The sequence below is a fragment of the Syngnathus scovelli genome, chromosome 1 (assembly GCF_024217435.2).
Source record: "Syngnathus scovelli strain Florida chromosome 1, RoL_Ssco_1.2, whole genome shotgun sequence".
Classification (NCBI taxonomy): domain Eukaryota; kingdom Metazoa; phylum Chordata; class Actinopteri; order Syngnathiformes; family Syngnathidae; genus Syngnathus; species Syngnathus scovelli.
In genome coordinates this window covers 11,021,041-11,034,479 of record NC_090847.1, presented here as the reverse complement: position 1 = coordinate 11,034,479, position 13,439 = coordinate 11,021,041, and the positions used below count along the sequence as shown (strand labels likewise).

At 40.6% G+C, this 13,439-nt stretch overlaps 1 protein-coding gene and 1 long non-coding RNA gene across 7 annotated transcripts in view; both read right to left on the bottom strand.

Moving 5' to 3' along the window:
• Positions 1 to 484: 484 nt before the first annotated feature.
• simc1 (SUMO interacting motifs containing 1) lies at positions 485 to 8,056 on the bottom strand. 3 transcript variants are annotated; one of them, XM_049744104.1, is made up of 10 exons: positions 7,926 to 8,056; positions 4,133 to 5,218; positions 3,798 to 4,045; positions 3,619 to 3,688; positions 2,936 to 3,096; positions 2,183 to 2,275; positions 1,923 to 2,054; positions 1,665 to 1,821; positions 1,203 to 1,287; positions 485 to 917 (listed from the first exon to the last, which is right to left on the bottom strand). In XM_049744104.1, exons 1-10 carry the CDS (start codon positions 8,043 to 8,045, stop codon positions 706 to 708), a joined length of 2,364 nt encoding a protein of 787 aa, XP_049600061.1. In that variant the 5' UTR covers positions 8,046 to 8,056; the 3' UTR covers positions 485 to 705. The 3 variants fall into 3 exon arrangements, 2 of the variants coding, with proteins under 2 accessions (XP_049600061.1, XP_049600052.1); XM_049744095.2 differs by lacking the exon at positions 7,926 to 8,056 and adding an exon at positions 6,005 to 6,339; XR_007486637.2 differs by lacking the exons at positions 485 to 917; positions 7,926 to 8,056 and adding an exon at positions 6,005 to 6,340 and having other exon boundaries at positions 1,923 to 2,013.
• Positions 8,057 to 8,815: 759 nt separating this feature from the next.
• Positions 8,816 to 13,439, bottom strand: part of LOC125983434 (uncharacterized) — a 42,589-nt gene continuing 37,965 nt past the window's right edge. For 2 of the 4 annotated variants that reach the window (XR_007486698.2, XR_007486700.2), the window contains exons 3-4: positions 13,256 to 13,424; positions 8,816 to 10,672 (exon numbers count right to left, since the gene is read on the bottom strand). This is a non-coding gene — a long non-coding RNA (uncharacterized lncRNA). The remainder of the gene's footprint in view (positions 10,673 to 13,255; positions 13,425 to 13,439) is intronic. The other 2 variants (XR_007486699.2, XR_007486704.2) reach the window with 1 other exon arrangement.

The window sequence follows — 13,439 nt, the reverse complement described above, 5'->3', positions numbered from 1 at the left end:
CATACGTAACATTACTATACATAATGACCATAGCGTAAAGAAACTCATTAGTAATATGAAATAGTATATTACATCTCGGAAGTAACTCTATAGCTCCATCTCTGACTCTTTAGGACAAGTGGTATAGAAAATGGATGGAAGAATAATGGACCTAAATGTCCGAGTTTGCCTATGAGGGTCAGGACTTTTTTTAATGAGTCCAAGTGCAACCACTAATGGAGTGCAAAAAAATCATCTTGGGTTCATCATAAAAGGCTGGTTACTACAAACCTGTTTGCTTCTTAATGAAAGGTCTAGTCTGTGTGAATTAGCAATGTGGCTTCCAACTGACAGATGACCCGTCAAGGATGTATTCTGCCTCTCACTCAGTCAGCTGGACCAGACAAGCGACAAGCTCAAGTGCAAACTGCAAACTTAACGTGGACAATTGCTACCCATAATCATAAATACGAAACACTTATTTTAACATTTACCAAAAAGTAAGTCATTTGATTAGTCTTTGTAATTCACAGTTAACAATGTCAGCCAGAAATGTTCAATAATGTACACTGTGCGCAATTAAAAAAATAAAATGATCACTATAAATACAGACCGAATCTTTCCACGTTATGTACATGCGTATAAGCAATCATTTGATTATAGTTCTAAAAAGACCTATTTTACATAGCGTGTAATATTCAACTAACTCAATTGTGTTCCCCTCATTTAACCTTCACAGACATCAAGAAGGAAATCCTGTAAATAAGTGAGGGACTCTTCCACGTGTAGAGGCAACGCTTGGCCGACGTCTGCCTGAGATCTGGACAGAAAGGCCTCCACGGATTTACAAATGTCTGCTTTTGTTAGCATATCATCCTTCTTGTTGACCAAGGAGCCTGGCTGTCTTTTTTGCTTGCTGGCTGGGTTGTGTAGAAATCCTGGAGATGAAGTATACAGTGTGGAGGTTAGTGCGTAAATACACAGGTCATGAAAAAGTAATTTGAACATCCTCTAGCCAGCAGAGATATAATGCACAGTGGTCAATCAATTCAATGATAATGGACAAGCAGAGTGTTTAAAAACTAATCAGTTGAATCCTGAAATTGTAATCATATATAAGGTTAGCAATCAAATGGAATCCAGGTATACCGTAGGTATATTCAAGATGGGGAAAAAAAAAAATTCCCTAAACACGATGATCCCGTTTTTTCCAAACACGTCACCTTTCATTGTTGTGTTGTAGCTGACGAGCAACATCCAGAGGTGTTTAACCAACTCCTCCCATTTCTTCCAACGTACGCCATCATCCTGGGGATTCAAAATCACATAGTTGGTTTCTTAATTCCATTTTTGGACAGACTTTTTATTTAGACATTGGATAGAGTTTTTCTTTCTGTGCAACGGGCCTTTCAAGTTTAAGTGTATTTTGATAAGTTTAAATGTGTTTAAAGATGGGCGTGTTCTTCCTGCAGTTGTCTTGCTTATAGATAGATCTGAAAAATAGAATATCACATGCAACACACAAGGTTCACGGCATACATATATAATTTGTGTCGCCTTATAAATCCTACAAGGAGGTTTTCTCCAAACAAACAGCATATGCATACTAAACATTTTTATCCACACATTTAATTAACAATTACTACTAAAATTAGATCATCGTTCAAGGCGAGTGCACTAGTCACCGTCGGGTCTGCAGCCAGTGTGCAGTTCTCCAAAAAGTGCAGCATGCGACCGATCGACATGGGCACAGGTGCTTTCAGTGGGCACGCATCGTCCAAAAGTTGTTCCAGCAGCTTCCATCTCAGCAGGTTACTCTGCAGGCTCTCCAGCAGCAGTAACCTGGGAGTCATTTGGCCACAGTCAGATCCTCAGGAGATGGAGGACAAGTGTGTAGCAGGAAGGAGAACAGTAACATTTGTTCACGCTTCTGTGACACTCACCTGTGCGCTCGTCGGGGCTTGATGCTGATGAGTGTGAAAAAGAGCTCCTGGGACAACTTGTGTGAGCTTATTGCAGGAGAGCGATCTGCCTCTAAAGCCAGACACAACATTCTCTGGAGAATGGACACGATTCTGAAAGTATCAAAAGGTTAGCCCCTCATGTGAAAAGGACTAAAACAAGTAACATAAAACCTTTCCTGAAGGTTGTATGTCCTTTATACATGTTTTTGTCCTTTCTACAATGGTGCTTACAAATTTACCTGATATGTTCATCTTCTTCTCTAGCAGCTTTACTAGTCTTCTCATTTTCAGTCGATTTGATAATGGAAAAAAACAGCCACTTAATGACATCCCTAGAAGAGACCAAGAATATTATTTATCATAATTGACAAGAGGCGGGCGCAATCAAGGGTAATGTTACGTTAGAATGATTTTATTTCAGTAAAAATTACTCCACCAAAGATTGACTTAAGAGTATTTACTGACTGTTGAGCAAATTTGTAAATTTGTTTGTGAAATGTATTGTAAACAATCTGATTATACTACGCCCATATTTTTCAGCAATGCCTACATCTGTTTATTCAAAATTTGTTTTAGTTCTGCCAACTTACATCTTTATCTTGAGTGCATTGTGGAATGCTTTGCTCATTGCTGTAACTGCAAAATTTGAATTCACATGTTGTGGTTGACCCGGTGGTTATATCGCACGCATTATGATTGGCAAACGCAACCTGAAACAACCTCTTGTGAATTTTTTAGGCAGACGCCAATGACGGCACATGACACAGCACCTGTTGTTTTTGTGATTACAACAGTGCTTATCGTAACATGGATCTCAGGTGAGCGGGAGCCTATCAGTGAGGTAGATATACATCCCCTCCCCTCGTGTAATTATTTTGGTTCATCATAATCAACATTTTATTTTTCCTCAAGAAAAATAGAGGTTGAGTCACAAAACATTAGCATGCTTCCTCTGCCTGAAATAGGTCGGAGGTCTTAGATGCCACACTCACTGTACTTGTTGGAAGTGCTGATTGCACGACAATGTAGCTCTTGCGATGGATTGATGGAGTTCAGACGTGGACTTTTTGTGAGAGAAGTCATCCTCCAAAGTCTGCACAATATACTCCAGGAGCATGCGCACCACCGCGGGGTGATGCTTCTTTTTCACTTCCTGATGAAGAGAGACCAGCATAAGAACATCAGTAAAGTCATACATAGCTTGTGAAATACTTAAACGTCAAAAAAGAGCTTTTAGACCAACCGTTAGTCCCTGACCTCATTTTAACCACCAGTAAACGATCAACTCATTTTGTTTAGGTTTTTGAAACAATAACATTTTCGCAAATACATTCTTTTTAAAAAATTGTTTAGTGCTAAGGTGAAATAAGACTCACACACCAAAGGTTCCAAATGCGACTTGACCCTGTATCGTGTTTTGAGGCTTTGTAAACAATACATTGTAGTGCATTTTTTTTTAAATCGAATAATTCAAATATGAAGTGATTGTCAAGGGATAATTCACATGAATGACACTACATTTACAAGAATGAAGGACAGATTATAGATATTTTGAGAGTCCATTAGCATTTTTTTTTTCACGAGGAAGTACTAATATTAGTATATTGGTAAAGAAAAAAAATTCCGTGAATGTTGATGCAAGGTTCAAGGCTAAATTCCACATCTTGTTCTGTACCTGAGTGGACATGACAGCAGTCAACATCTTCCAGCTCCACGGAACTGTGTTTTTATCAACCACGTGGTGTCTGCAATCAAAATGTGATGAATAAGAAAGCATGAATAAGAAGATGGCAACTTCATAATATGCGGAAATTTCCTTCCATCTTTCACTCTCCGAGTTATTGGCTTGCTCACATTTGTGCCCTCATTAGCAGATTCCAGGCCTGCACACAGATTTGAGGCGGACACAGAGGGTTCAGCAGGATGCCACTTAGCAGGTGGGACATGACATCTTGGGGAAGACGCCAACCGGGATGTAGGAGGTCCGACAAAAGCTGCAACGTGCCTTCGTGGCACTTCTCGTCCATGGTGGCGTAAACTAAGCTGAGGCTTTGGTGGCAGTCAACCGTTGATTTGTCACAGTTCATAGTTTCCTCTTGCATCTAGAAAGAAAACGTGTGATAAGCCGATGTTTAATAAGTGCGAGTAGGTGAATTACATTTTCAAAACGTGTGAATAATGATTCCAACCAGGGTATTTGCTAATCCATCCATTATTTTCTGGCACGCACGTGGGCAAACAAAATGCCTTTCGTCCTGACTGGCGTCCCTGTACTCAACATCAGCGTTCCCTTCGTCATCACTGTCTCTTTGCCACATCAAATAGGTTGGACTGTCGCTCTCTGATTCATCGCGCCTTGCCCAGAAGGCATCCAAATCTTCACTTTTGGAAATGGACACAGGAGAGTCAACGGGATTGCTCAGGGACAGGTGATCAGACCTATTTGATTCCACGTCAATCCCATCTTCCACCTCCAACCTTGAAATGGTGGGCCTGTCCTGTGTGCAGTCACATGTGATCCGCGTTGGGTCTTCTTGGCTGTTGCTTGTGTGAGATGAGGCAGGGGTGAATGAAGAGGGTATGTTCCCTGACAATGCAGTGTCGTGTGGTTGTCCGGGAACCACTAACCTCAGGGTGGCATCTTCTGTGACTCTAAGAGAAGCGTCCTGTTCTGAATGTGGGCCTTCCGTTTTTCCTGTCCCTACGAAAGGACATTTTTGGGGTATTTGGTGATTCGAGATAGGTTTGAAATGAACAGATGGCACTTCCATATTTGGCTTCAACTTAACACAGTCCGGCCTAGGTGATTTGTGTGCATGTAAATCAAGATTTAAAGTGTCATATTCCAATGTTCGTATTGGTATGTTGTCCTCTTCTTGTTGGCCTCTCCTGAATTCAACTTGATCTGCATTCTGATGACTGTCTTTGAGACAGTCTTTCTCTGCCTCGACCCCACAAGTTAAAGAGTCTTCCAAGTCTTCAGTTTTTGATATGGACCATGGAGAGTCAACAGGAATGCTCTGGGAGAGCGGATCCAACCTGTTTGACTCTGCATCAGTCAGGTCTTCTATCCCCCTCCTCGAAATGGTAATCCCATCTTGTGCATTGTTGCATGTGAACGCTGGGTCTTCTTGGCTGTCATGTTTCCATGTTCTATTTAGTACGCTCTCCTCTTGTTTGGCCTTCTTTGTCAAAGTCTCACTGAAGTCTGTTCGTTTTTCATACAACTTCACTTCTGGATCAGCCTTTGTTGATTCTCTCTCCCCAGTCGGAATCTGGAAAAACGAAAAATCTTACTCGTAATTGCTGCGCATGCAGACAGGAAAAATACGCTCAGACAGTAATTGTGCATGTATGTGGAGCCCACAAAAACGTGTACAAATTAGTGTCCTATCTTTTGTCATATTGACTCAATAAATAAATAACTTCATTTGTTGTATCTAGAAGCAACTGAGGCAAAATGGATTTCAATCTATGATTGCAAGCACTTTATTTACGTGTCACAAATTACAATTCCACATTTGCCACTACATAAAACTATACTTACCTTATAGACAGGCTCCATCTCACCTTTGGAGTGAGCTCAGTGAGGACAAGTGTTGTATCATTTGTCTCTACCTAAAAATTTGCACATTCTAGCCAACACAAATTTCACTTTGAACTCGAGAAACATACTGTCTTCCCCCCATGACTGCATATTGTAATGCCTCTGTGAAATAAAATCTGTATGTCAACCACAACACGTGAATGCAACTTGCATTTCATCTGGTGTGACCCAATCAGACTTGTTTGAGAAGATAAATGGATGAGTAGATGAATGGATGAATGAATATATTGTTGTTCCAGTTCCCCATGAAAGACAGTTTACTGCCACCTGCTGGCATAAATCTAGTAAGTGCACAATGTGTTTCTAAAAGTCAAAGTAAAAAACAAATAAATACGTTTTAATTCAACGGAGCATCGCCTGATAGCCACCCCTGCTCTAGCGCCAACTGGCACCTTCTCAAGCGTTAACTGGCACCTTTCTTGTTGATCAATTTGCGTCAATATAACGTACTTACAAGTGGGTTGATGATGGCGTCTTGGACGCCAACGAGTATCGCCGAGGTGGATTCTGGTTCGGCGGTGGAGACGTTGTAAGAGCCGACAAATTCCAAACCGGATTCATCACTGTCAGAGTCAGAGCTGATGGTGATGACATCATTCATCCCTCTTAGCCTCGCGACATTTACGGAGCGTAAAACTAAGTCCAGCAACTCTTAAAGTAAAATAGTCATTTAAAAATGTTGTCTTACACGACAGCTACTGAGTCGTAAACTAGATAGTATATTTGTATCATACGTCGATACGGCTTCCGGTTTCATCGCTGGTCTTTTTCTTCTTCTGCGACACGAATCGGCATTAATTGTGCACACTGACATCTACAGTAACGGAGTGGTACACAGGGATAGGCAATGGCAAACCTTCACGTTTGCTTGATGAAAACGGACGGATAGGCCAGGTCAATAGCAGATGAAGAAGAAAAAAAAAGATTATGAATTAGATGTGGTAAATGGAAAATATAGGAGGAAAATAGCCAAATTAATGCAGCAGATACTACAGGACTCCTGAAAATAAAGAAGTTTTCGTGGTGGGACGGACTTAAACATGAAGTGATTCCTTTTGGCTTCCACAATACAATTGTGCAGCATAGTATCCATCCATCCATCCATTTTCTGAACCGCTTAGTCCCCACGGGGGTCGCGGGCGTGCTGGAGCCTATCCCAGCTGTCATCGGGCAGTAGGCGGGGGACACCCTGAACCGGTTGCCAGCCAATTGCAGGGCACACAGAGACAAACAACCATTCGCACTCGCACTCACACCTAGGGACAATTTGGAGTGATCAATCGGCCTACAAAGCATGTTTTTGGGATGTGGGAGGAAACCGGAGTGCCCGGAGAAAACCCACGCGGGCTCGGGGAGAACATGCAAACTCCGCACAGGGAGGGCCGGAGATGGAATCGAACCCGCACCCTCCTAACTGTGAGGCGGACGTACTACCCAGTGCGCCACCGAGCCGCCGCAGCATAGTATATGTATGTAAAATAAATAATTGTATTTATTCAAAAATGAATACTAAATCTTTAATTTTTTGAGAGGTTCACGAAAATGAGGTATACGGATAATTTATACACCATGTGTGATGTGGGGGGAAAAAATCACTTGTATGGGATTTCAACATTTGCATTGAAATACAGTAGTTTCATACTACAGAGGATCAGAGTACCTTCGTGATTGACAATACTTTGCTTGTTTGCATATTTTAATTTGAAAATTCAAAGTGTATATAGGCTAAATGTTTTTTTAATTTTAGGTTTGGTATTTGTATTATTATTTTAGGAACGCCTCGCGTGTTCATTTCAGTTCTTCACAGTTACAAAGTGCCCAAACGGGCGCCACTTGAGGGCGCTCAGGTTTTGCAGATATCTCGTGAATATATGTGAATATTCTGAGGTGCCAAAATGATCAAGTGTGTAAATGCCCGTCCTCTTGAACATGCAAATAATCAAAGGCATTCGTGATCCTATATGTTGCTTTGATACTGATACATTCCTACATGTTGCTTTGGTACTGCTGATCTTGATACATTAGTCGTCAAACACTGAATTAATAAATACATTCTTCATGCAAAGTTACCATTGAGCAAGAAACAGATGGAGCGTTCAAAAAGAACCTATTTTGTCGTTGTTGTTTTATGGCACAGTGAAGCCAACTCTCACTGGTGTTTTACAGCCAAGACGAGCAAACTAAAAATATTTGTTCAAGAGGCTACTGTGCAATTTCATCTGCGTTATTAATGTTTTATGAGATCACTTTTCACAAGGGCCTGTTGCTGTCAAGAACAGTTATAAGAAAGTAGTGTTTTTCCCTCTTAAAGGGATTTTTGTTTTTCCCCAAAAAACAGTTGTTAGTCAAATAATTGGATGAATAGAGCAACTGACCTCAGATGCCTGCCTCCAGATGTAAGCTTGACACTTTGCAGCACTGTGACACTTGTAGCTACACTCAACTGTCTCCACACGCTGATATCTTTCTTTTCTGTTTGATGTATTTGATGTCATGTCTTTGATGCAAAGAGGGACATACATATAGGCCACATCATATTTGTCAATATAAAGTGGATGTGCCTGCACATTCCAGTGAAGATATGCTTTGAAAATCATCCTCCAAGATCCAAGCATGAGGGCTATACCATTTAAACGTCGGCATACCTAATGAGCAGCAAACCATGAGAGTTAAGATTTGAAACGGGAGTACAGTTTGTCAACACACCAGAAGGCAATGGCATCAGGAAAATACGAAAATCATCTTTTTTTTTGTGTGTGTCTGTGTATTGAAAATACAATACCATCTACACATATTTCACATACATATGCTACCAGGAATGCATTCAAGCAAAATGGTAGAGAACTGAAAGCCTGTTTAATATCAATTTCAATGATATCATGAGCATGTTACCGTGACAAATCTTGACACACGGAGGCAGAAAACAACTCAAGCATCTGAAATATTTTCATCGATGGGGGTTGATCTTTCTCGAAGTATATGTTCCCTCTATCTTCCACATACCCCTTCAATATGCAAATTAATTTAATATTGATCAGCGACATATGTGCATCGAAGAATATGCATATGTGGTAGCACTTTTAAAATCACCATTTAAAAATGATATTTTATGTTTGTTTGGGTTATATCTGCATGACGGCTACAATTTTTTTCATGCTCTTAAACATTGAAGTCGGGCAATGATGCAAAAAAAGTAAGAATTTGAGAAGTCTTGGCACTGGTGACAAAATCAAAGTCAAAGTCAAAGTCAAAGTCAAAGTCTAAGTCAAAGTCAAAGTCAGCTTTATTGTCAATTTCTTCACATGCCAACGACACACAAAGAAACCGAAATTTCGTTCCCCGCTATCCCACGGTGACAAGACATGGCCCACAATAGACAATCAAGTAAACAACAGCGTGCTGAATAAATAATGAATAAATAACACAACAAATAAATAAGAGGAGCAAAAAGGAGCAAGTGAGCGTACAGCAGACATTCCCGAAAATAGCGCAAAAGTGCAGCACGCTACGCAGAAGGGGGTAGCGAGTTCAGGGTCCTAACAGCCTGGAGAATGACGTTGTTGGCGAGTCTGGTGGTGCGGGAGCGCAGGCTCCTGTACCTCTTCCCAGAGGGCAGAAGGTCAAACAAAGAGCGAGCTGGGTGACTCACATCACTCAATAGCAACACCACTAAGGGTGTTTCAGTTTCATGTCTGAATTAAGTTAGATATCAAAAGGAGATCGTTAACGCTCTCTACCACTGCCAGTCAGAGGTCACATCTGCTCCCTTATTGCAGTTAGGTGAGAATGAGCTATATTTCGATCAGGCACCGATGAACAAATCTCTTCGGAGAGAAAATGTTGTGTTGTAGTGCTTGTGAATTTGTAGTCAATATAAAGTAATGACCCTGAGAGAGGATGTAAAGAGAATTTATTTGGAAAAACTCTTTCGTGATACAAAAAAAGTAGTGGCGGGAGTCAGCATTCTGGATACACAGTGACTGTCGTACGTGAAGAAAAAGAAAGAAAGAAATGTTACCCATGGGATCAGCCCTTTGTATCTTCTGAAAATAATGCAAAGGTCCAGAGGGAAAACTCACAAACAGAATTTCTTACCGTAGATCGTTTTATAAAGCCCATTGCATCAAGAAAAAGAATAACAAGATTGTCCAACAGACTGATTTGACATTGTTAGAGATGGGATAGCTACTATGTTTGAATTGGCCAAAGAGCACCGAGCATACAAGCAAATAGCACAGATAGAACAATTATTTTAAGTTGGCAGGACTTCAAATGCCTGCAACAGTTCACCAAATTTTCCATTTTTATTGATAGATATGAACAAACTAATGCAAGAGGCCCAATCGCTGTGGTCTACATTCCTGCACCCAGTGTATTTCTACTTTGTTATTTTTGGGGATTAAAATAGTTTGAGAGGCCAAATCCCAGGACAAAAGAACTTCAATTAATGTTCTGGGTCATTTTCAACAACAATGGTCCGGGTGGGGTCAATCCCCTCTTAACACGTTATTTGTGGCCGCTGCAAATTACTACAGTCAGACCAGTGCTTTTCAGCTCTTACTTATTCTTGAAAATGTCAACAATTTCCACCTCATTTAAGATACACATGTCATATGTTGGCTGTAACTCATTTTTAACGGACTCTTATTGGGATATGCAACACCCACAAATAAATATGTGGTCGTTAGGGGGTGGACTTCCCTTTTCTGTCTTTTTGTGTTCTGCTTACATCCATGTCACAGTCTCAAGCTTTTAACCTACGCCTGCCTGCTTTAGTCACTGAATAGTTGCGTCACCCACTCTTTTGGTTTATGACGGTTATCACCAGTTATCACCAGCATCTGACTGACAAAGCTTGCCAGTTATAGAACTTCGAAAGGATTGGGTGTGGATCACGACCCGATGACTCACTCCGCTGACTGGGACCGAGTAGGCTTGGCATGTGTCATCAATGGCATTCTTGCAGTACGCTACTGTCAAATCAATGCAAAGGTAATTAACCGTTTCTTAGTGTTTGTCAGGGTACACCAACTGTGGGCGAAAACCAACAGGGTCCACTTCCAGCCAAGCTCGTGTAGACTGCATTGCTGTTCAGTTGATGGTAGATCAGCAGAGCAGTCAGCTAAAGGAAGAAAACAACCACAAAGGTCTTTAAGACTATCCAAATAACAACAAAAATAACAATTGAAATACTCTTCTTAATAAACAGCATACGAGAGCAATAATGTAATTAAATAAAACATAAATAATGAAACAGTTTGGCCACTGAGGGAGCAGTATACTGTAAAAAAAGGGAAAAAATAAACAGAACGTTCCAAAATTCCTGTTAGTAACTCAGCAAGCTGCAGGTCGCTATAAAGGCTATAAAAATGTACGTATCCTTATAAGTTTATCTGTCTACATGTGTTGCTGTATCGTTTGTGGTCAAATATATGTTTTTAAAGCATTTTGAGACCACCACATAGAAAGATGCTTTTTATAAGCCCATGTGTTAGCATCGGACTTCAAAGCAAAGTGATATGATTATTACGCAATATGCAATGTAGAATTTGCTTTGGTTTAGGTTTGGATTTAAAGTAAAAATAAGTGGAAGTGCCATTAATCAACTCGAAGCCATTTTTTTTATCGACTACCCCCCAGCCCAATTTACCAAACCCCCTGCCACAGGACATCAGGTAATCAAGCTTCACCCCCACTAAAAATTTTAAATAAAAGCCTCTTCTGAAAGTGACACCTCCTGTAAATCATCACCTGGTACTTCCTGTAGTTGAATAAATAAATGCCACAGACCAATATGTGGGGAGTGCGATAATTAGGTACGGAAGATAAATCTACTCGGCTGTTTATAATTTAAAGAGAAAACTTTATTTAGTGCTGACAAGTGTGACCTTCAATGCTTCATTAATCTGGTTACACTCTGACCTTCCAATGTGTTTCAGTCCAAAGCTATGTGGAAAAGCAGAGGGGAAATCTTGTTTGTTTGGAACAAAACAAAAGGTCAGCAGTCATGTATTTATCCCTAACCTGTCAGGTCGAAAGACAGCGGAGGCAACACGAGACGAATGGCTGCGAGATGTGGAAAGATAACTGGGGGGAAAAAACTTGAATCATTGTGAGGCAGTGACACACTTGCACCGACTCATAAGTCCTCTCCCACTCGCTATCTGCTCCAACACATCGACCATAGCTGAGGTCGCAGTCACGAATCATGTAAATAAAACGGGGTCACGGTTGAATTTCAGTCGGCTGAAACCCCAGAAGGAATGATTACTTTTACAAAGCACCTGCAGCCTCAGATGAGTTTTTTACACTGCACCTAAGGCCATTTATTTCTGGAACATTACATAACTACACTGGGTTCTGAGCACATTCAGCTGAAACACCCTCCTTAGAGAGAAAAAAAAAACCCACACAGGTAAGAGGATTGAGGCGGCTGTGTGTGAATGCAGCCCTCAATTCCTTCGAGATGTCTGTTCTCAAAAGAATTTGAATCCCTTTGTCAAGTTTCAAACCATTGGCGGATTTCAGTGAACTTTGCTGTTTATCAGGGTGTTAATAATCAATGCTGAACAGCATCAATCGGAATAAATTACCTACTTGTAGAAAGGTTGTTGAATAAATATGGACACTATGTCCATTGAAAACTAATGAATGTATTGAGATGTGTGTGTGTGTGTGTGTGGGGTGGTGTGTGTGTGTGTGTGTGTGTGTGTGCGTGTGTGTGTGTGTGTGTGTGTGTGCGTGGGTGGGTGTGTGTGCGTGCGTGTGTGCGTGTGTGTGTGGGTGTTTTCACCAGGGTGGATTGCAAATAAATGGAGGTGTTTTTCACAATCTCACAAACACGACAAACAAGAATTGCACATCAATTTGGCCTTTTAAGTTCCAAGTATTATTTGCCTTATAGTTATTTTATATAGTCCGCTAAATTTAAGATAATTAAAATATGAAATATAGTGAATTCTTTCCGAGGCTCTTTCCGATTTTAAGGTATTGTTATACAGTAAAGTATGAATTTAATTCAATCCAACTTTATTGTTCATAGCACCAAATCACAAGCAACGTTTTCTTAAGACACTTTACATGTAAATAAAGCAGTTTGAAGCAAGCATGCCCTGCCTCTTATATGGAGAACTGTGCAAAGTTCTTAATTATGATAGTCTTTCGTTTTATGAAAGCAACGACGGGCACTAAGGAATATAAAATATGTGCAGCCACTTGCAGCTTCAAAGATATTACTGTGTTACATCATCAATCATGCACATGGAACTTTCAAAGTTATGAATGAGCATGTTTTGCAGACTTTTTGTGCTGGTTTTGAGCAAGTCTGCACATTATTTTCTGAGGGAAAAAAAAAACACAAGATGACTCCCTTTGTTTCTTTTGACCACATTTGGTCACTGCCTGAAAGCAAGCATTTGAAATATTGAATTGCGCGTGACAGAGAATAAAAAGTGCATTCAGGTTCAACTGCAGATGGTAATATATCAACGTCATGTATTTTGTTTAATTATAACTCGGTTAACAAATTGTTGCCCTCTCTGCTCTGTGCCAAGGAACATATTCATAAATGTGTTTAATACCCATTTGATGTTAAAATAATTTTTCAAACAGTCAAAAAGAGGACATATACGTAATTACATAGTCCATCATGGGTTGTATAACAAGGCTTGCTCATTTGTAATAATTCCAATTGTATCTTTTTTACCCTGTGGGTGGGAGAGTCATGCAATGTGCAGCACGCGTGTGTTGGGACTTTGCTGAGGTCGCTCCGTTACCATGCAGCAGGTATGTCCTCCAGCAGATGTCTTCACAGCCCTGATACATGGTGACAGTCACCCTGAAGACACTCGCCACAGTCTCGTGGTCATCCCAAGCTGTGTGCGAGAGAG